Genomic DNA, 6,339 nt, shown 5'->3' with positions numbered 1-6,339 from the left:
TCTGCCACAAAGTACTAATACTTAGTATATCTTGATCCAAGTACAGAATAAGGTCAAGTCATTGACTTGTGCTTACCTTTAATTTAGCAGAATAAAAATGTTTTTCACTAAGGTATTACCCCTATAAAACTGTTCAAGATCGTGAGTTAGAGCTTAAAAGTTTACAGTCAATAGTATGTGTGCTCAATTGCATCATCTTTATGTACGGTACCTTAAAAACATACACAAAAACAGAGAAACATTTGACTTGACTTTATTGATCAAGTTCTAGTCCCTTTCATAAGGGTTTGGCAATGGTGTTATGGACACAGCATCATCTGTTTCAACAAGAACACATTTTGTTTTAATCATGTCAGGCCAGACAGCATTAACAGTTTCAGTCTTTTTAACCTGATACATGAAAGTACTTTGTACATTGATCTGTGAATCTTTACATACAGGCCTGTGTGATTTAGAAAGTACCTTGACTAAAACACAACATAGTTTAGCACACGAACAGAATGCAGAAATTTGATGTGAACACACCTGTTTAAAAACAACCAAGTCAGTAACTAAACAAAATGTACCATCTTTCAAGCATACAGCACTGTTGTATCTCTTCTTTAGTCTGTCATAGTTTTGACTGTGATACAGAACTCCATCAACCAAAAAACGGTTGTAAGACCAGAAGCAGTTGCTTAGATTTCCACACAACTTTGCAAGGGCAAGCCTATATAACATTTTAATACTTTCTTGAATCGGGGGATGACCAAAACCTCTGACACTTTCATTTAGTATTTCACAATTTTCTGTTTTTCTTTTATTAAAGTAAAGTTCTTCAACAAAAGATTGTACATTTTCATGTTCTGGGTGGATAGTGTTCTTGGCCCTTTGTGGCAATTCTCTCCACAACAGAAATGTTCTAACTATTTGTGAGGGGACACACTGTGTTCCATGAAAATACTTCTTAAGAGTGCCCATATTGGATTCAAATGAAAAAGTTGATACAGCCCATAATGGCCCCCAGTGTTTGACACTTTGAGCACTGTGTGTTAGCAAGTGTATATTAAAGGTCATGTTGTTTTTCCCATACAGTCTTTGGAACTCAATGACAATTTTTGTAAAAGCAAGCTCTGCCATCTGGATGCTTTTGGTCTTTATGGTATCCTGCAATAAAGTATATATGCCAAACACCAGTAGGAACAAATGGTTCCAAAATCTTGCAGGGAGTATGCCTTTCAATACAGGTAGTGAATAGAAAAGGAGGAATGCTCGGCACTCTGAAGCTTTCCAGAACTTCCTTTCAGTCAGTGATCTTGGTGTCCTAGTAATCTCCACAGGTGGTTTGATTTTTACAAGTCGCCTATCAACTTCAGCCATTTCTTTACCTATGTACCAGGGGGAATCACTGTTTGTTGTATCAAACCATAGTGTTGAGAGCTGCCGAGTGACTCCAAGGCACACATTGTGTTGAAATTCAGGTACAAAGCCATTTATCATTTGGAAGTGTTGAAGCTGCATTAAAGGAGATGGCCCTTTGACTCCAAACACTGGCTCATCAGTTGTACCTGACATTGCATGACTGAAATGGTCCCTCTCATTTCTACGTGGGGGTTCAGGTTGTTCGTATGGATACGATTTACCACCTCTGTGCAAGCAAAAATCACAGCCGTAAAAACCATTGAACTGTTTAGTGTTGCGAAGCAATGGACGAGCCACAGAATCAGAGCTACAAATCAGCACAAATACTTTAGAAATATGACTGTGTCCTTGTCTGTCTTGCCAGTCAATACCTTCAGTCTCTAATAATGAAGCTTCTTTCACAAATGGTGTCAGCAATGTTAACATGGATGGTTTAGTTGGCCCAAACCATAATGCTGACATCAAAAAGTGCCTTTTTCTCATTTCTGGTTCCAGTTCAATTATCTGGCACTGAATCGGCCAAATGCTGCATTTAGAGCTTTTGAACACTGGTGCACCATCACAATTCCAAATCAGAGTCAAATCATCTTTTCCAAGAACTCCACTGTCACACAATTTTTGATACTCTCCACCAGACTGTATGTCGGTTAAAACATCAAAGGATCTACTTTTTTCAGTAAGATTAACATCATGTTCCTGCAGAAGTTGTTTAATCTGTGCATGAAGGGGAATTACAAGAAAGTAGAAGCCCTTTTTTAAACTTGTGTTGGCATCAAATACTGTGTTGCAAAGGGTACAATGAGAGGGACAGTCTGCACTAATGCCAAAGTATGCTAAACATTTTTCACAATAAAAGTGAACTTCAGGCTGTGATGAACTTCCAAATTCTTTGTTGAAAAGGTAATGTGAGGGTGGAATCAGACCTGGAAACATCAGGTTGAAGAGTTCCAGTAAATGAGTAAGTGCTTTGCCTGTTAAATTGTTCCGCAGCACATACGACATCAGCATCAACAAACTTTCTTCCTTTGAAACAGGTGCACCGGGATACAGGGGCTTGTCTGCACTGCCCTGTAGATTTATGAAAAGAGATAGAAAAAGCATGTATATATGAGAATGAGTAGCAGCAAACTTGAGCAGTAATATCAGTCTAGCATAAAGTATTTTTACCATTAAAAACAAAATTATATATTATAAAATTATAAAATATAATATTATCTCCAAATGTTCTAATTTGATGTAATGAGCTGACATCAACTACTAGCAATGTGTTATCGAACCAATGTCTGCATACCCATGGAAAATCAGGTGTCTTTTCTCTAGTCACATCTTCATCATCAGCATGGTTTTCACCTTCATTACTGGCGGCATCAATCAAGTCCTCTTCAGAATGTGACAGGACTTCTTCATTCTACGGGTTGACAAGGGAAAAAGATTATTTGAAGTAATTAATTAAAAGAGTAGACATTAAATGTATACAAACTACCACATAGAATGGTGCATTTACCTCTGAAATGTCCGCATCCAATTGGCTTGTGGTAGGGTTCCTAGTGTTGAGTTCATCATCTTCACTGTTGGAAGTGTTACTCCAGTGTTCTTCTGTATGGATTTGGTTATCTGAATCATCATTCTACATGTGAAGAAAGGCAAGAGAATGAAAAATATAGTTAATACATCAATGATTGAAATTATCAATTAATTCATTAATCGTTAGTTGATAGACCTTATTGATTAACGATCAACTGATAAGCGGCAGTTTTCCTAAGAACCTAAATCAAAGGGAAAATTTAAGCTGCACATTTGCTTATACGGGGCTCTACACTAGTATAGTTTACTTTAAGATCACAGCACAATGAAAAATGTTTAAGTAACAGGTTATTTAACCTTTAAAAAATGCTGAGGGCCCAATGTGACCCATTTTTACATTTGAGAACAGTAAAAACATCATCTGACTTTAAGTTCTAATGTGACCCAGCATAGGTCATACATGGAAATAATTTTCAACTTTAATAAAAGTTTTTTTTTCCATAAATGTTTGCTATTATGTCCAAAGTCAGGTCAGTGGCGGTGAAACTCAGACCCCCAAGCCCACGCCAGTGCTGTTTAAACAGACCAGCGAGGCGCATCAGAGGCGCATAAAACCTGTGCTGAAAAGGCTGTCTAAAAGGGGCTTATGTTAACAAAGTTGGCCTAGTGTATTCCCCCAACCCCAAAACAATTTTACAAGTGTACCTCTTGAATGTCCATATCCAGCAGGCTGGTTGTGGAGGAGTTCTCATTACTGAGTTCATCTTCACAGCTGGAATTGTTGATTTATTTCTCTCCATTGGTTGAAGTGTTACTCATGTGACCATCTGTGCTGATGTCATCATCATGATTGGCAGTCTACAGATTAACAAGAGAAAGACAATAAACAATTGAAAGAATTAACTCCCTTTATGTCAACTCCAATCACCAAATCATAAACAGAGTAGGTGTACACTTTCATTTTTAGACAACTTAAAAGTTATTTAGACCTCAACTACCTGTAGTCTGGGAGAAAAATAAATCAGTGACGTGGCATATGACATGTGCTAATGATTATGTCTACTTGGGGAGCTGACAGCACAGTTTAAGGAAGATTCTTAAAATTGAATCAAGCAGAACTGGATAAAAAAGGGGGGGGGGTATCCTGGCAACATGTTACATAAGATGTCCTGGCATATTTCAAGATTTGATGCTTGTAATAAAAACAATTCCACTTGTACTAAAACTGTGTCATTGCGTATTACCTGTTGAAGGGCAGTATCTAAAAGCCTAGATGTGGAGGAGCTTCTGCTGTTGACATCATCTCTACCTTCTCTGTGGGAAGCACTGGGCTGACTCATGAGATCGTCTGTGTTATCCTGTAGTTCTCCACTGTCCTGGAAGTGTGGGGGGTTCAAATATAAATGTCAGTTATTACTCACGTAATTTAATCCATGGGTTAGGACTGAAGCGCTGGAGCCACCGACAGCTAAAGCCTCGGTGGTAACAAGTAATGTTTTTTGTGGTGAACTAGCTCGGTGCTAACTTCGGCTACAGCGCTTGCGGCTCGCGTGAAAAATAGAAATGAACCGAACTGAAGCCTGCAGGCGCGCGCACTGCGCTCCACAGCGCGAGCTGTGTGACCAGGCAGACCGGTTAACATGTGCGCCTGGGCGCTGCGCTTCGGTTCCGCGTGCAATGCGACCAGGATTTCTTCACAGCTCACACAACAGTAACTTTTACAACATACTGCTCCCGTTGGTGACCCTCCAGTGCTTCACTGTATTTGCTTTCCTTTGCCCATAGCTTGGCCTTCCCCGAGATTCGTGAAGTCCTAACCAATCAATGAGCTAGCTAACCGGGCTACGATAGAGACGGACGATTCTGATTGGATAACACGTTTCAGGACAGTAACCCTTTCATTGCCGATGTGAACTTGACAATAAACTTAACTTTAGAACATAGATGAGAAAATGTATTAAATGTATTGTATTAAATTAAATTAAATCGTTTAAAAAAATATATATACACATATTATTTAATATTCATATTTTTTGGTTTAGAATTTGTAAGGCCTTCTCTGAAGGCCTAGAAGGCCCTGAAGGTTCCCCTCTGACTACTACTACCTCAGAGGAGGGGCCTAGTTTGATTGTACAAACAACGAACAAAACTCCAGACTCTACCTGAAAATCATTATCTGTTACTTACTTTTACTCTCCATCTGTGTTTCGTAGTCCTTGGGATCTCTGCAGTGTAATCCTCCAAATATCTTTTATACGGTCCACGACGTTTCGCCATGTTAGCTCTAATGAGCTAACTCAGAGAGCCTCTTCCCGCTCTCGCTGAGTGTTGATTGACTGTGTGGTCGCGCAGGCGCAGCAGCAGTGCACTTCCCGCCCATGTTCCCGCCTTCCTACCTGACTGCCAATGGGAGGAGCCCAATTTAAAATTGGCGCACATTTACGTGGTTAACGGTCTTTTTTAATTTTTCTTTAAAAAAAAAAAACCCAAACCGTCCGTCCTGTTCTCAACAGGCAAAGAAAGGAGGGAAAAGGAATTTTCCGCGTACCACAATGCATAGGCGTAGCGGCCATATACATTGGGGGGTACAAGTCCCCCCCAATGTTCAGATATGCCCAAAATGTCCCCCCCAATAAATCGCTGGGATTGGGATATAGCAATTCAATATTTCCATGGGTAGTAGAACGCTTAGGTTTTCCCTGAAGTACACTCCGTTCCCTGAACGCATCTCTGCACAAAGTGCGCGCCGCACACCCTAATAACTCAATCCGATTCCATCTACAGCTCTTACAGCCAATGAGAATAAGGCTGTTCGGGCTAGCTAGCCAATGGGATAGATCCATGATTTGATTCGTCCCCGCACGTGCGGCTCGGTGACGGTGACTTGTCACTCGATTGCATTGGTCATCAACCGTCTTTTTTACATGACCACGGAATCAAAAACATAAACAACAGCAAATGAGTGGCGTGTTATTATCGAAAACACAGGTAAGTTATGAAGCTTTTGATAGTGTCTCTCAAATTTTGTGGGTTGTGGTCGCTTCTCTAGCGAGCAGCATCATTATGTGTTACCTATGTAATAAGCCAGCTAGATGACGTTGGCCCCGGCCTCATTATGCCGACGTCTCAATGTTCCGAAATGTTCCCCATTAGATCTAAATGCATGGGCAGTTTGGTTTTAAATGTGCTGGGGACAGAGATGCATTCGGAAGTGCATTTTCAGAATAAGGATGCACTAGTTTTTCTCTCTTTAGTGCAGTTAATGAAAGGTTCTGAAAGACGGCATACCCATGTAGCTAATACTAAGGAATAAAATGTATACAAAATCTGTCTGGCACGTTTTATGAAGAAAACGTTTCCAAAAAAGTATCGGACATATGACCCACTATGTTCTACTCCATGTATCCAATGTTG

General features: G+C 40.0%; 1 protein-coding gene across 3 annotated transcripts; it reads right to left on the bottom strand.

Moving 5' to 3' along the window:
* Nucleotides 1–237: 237 nt before the first annotated feature.
* Nucleotides 238–6,114, bottom strand: LOC115557858 (uncharacterized). Of its 3 annotated transcripts, none has more exons than XM_030375988.1 (6): nt 5,113–6,114; nt 4,170–4,301; nt 3,631–3,783; nt 2,906–3,028; nt 2,693–2,809; nt 238–2,469 (listed from the first exon to the last, which is right to left on the bottom strand). In XM_030375988.1, the coding sequence occupies exons 3-6, from the start codon at nt 3,643–3,645 to the stop codon at nt 268–270; spliced, it is 2,457 nt and encodes an 818-aa protein (XP_030231848.1). In that variant the 5' UTR covers nt 3,646–3,783; nt 4,170–4,301; nt 5,113–6,114; the 3' UTR covers nt 238–267. The 3 variants fall into 3 exon arrangements, with proteins under 3 accessions (XP_030231848.1, XP_030231849.1, XP_030231847.1); XM_030375989.1 differs by having other exon boundaries at nt 2,752–2,809; XM_030375987.1 differs by lacking the exons at nt 3,631–3,783; nt 4,170–4,301.
* Nucleotides 6,115–6,339: the final 225 nt, after the last annotated feature.

The sequence above is a fragment of the Gadus morhua genome, chromosome 13 (assembly GCF_902167405.1).
Source record: "Gadus morhua chromosome 13, gadMor3.0, whole genome shotgun sequence".
NCBI classification, from domain to species: Eukaryota; Metazoa; Chordata; class Actinopteri; order Gadiformes; family Gadidae; genus Gadus; species Gadus morhua.
Note: the sequence above shows the minus strand (reverse complement) of the source record. Positions and strands in the feature narration are given on the sequence as shown.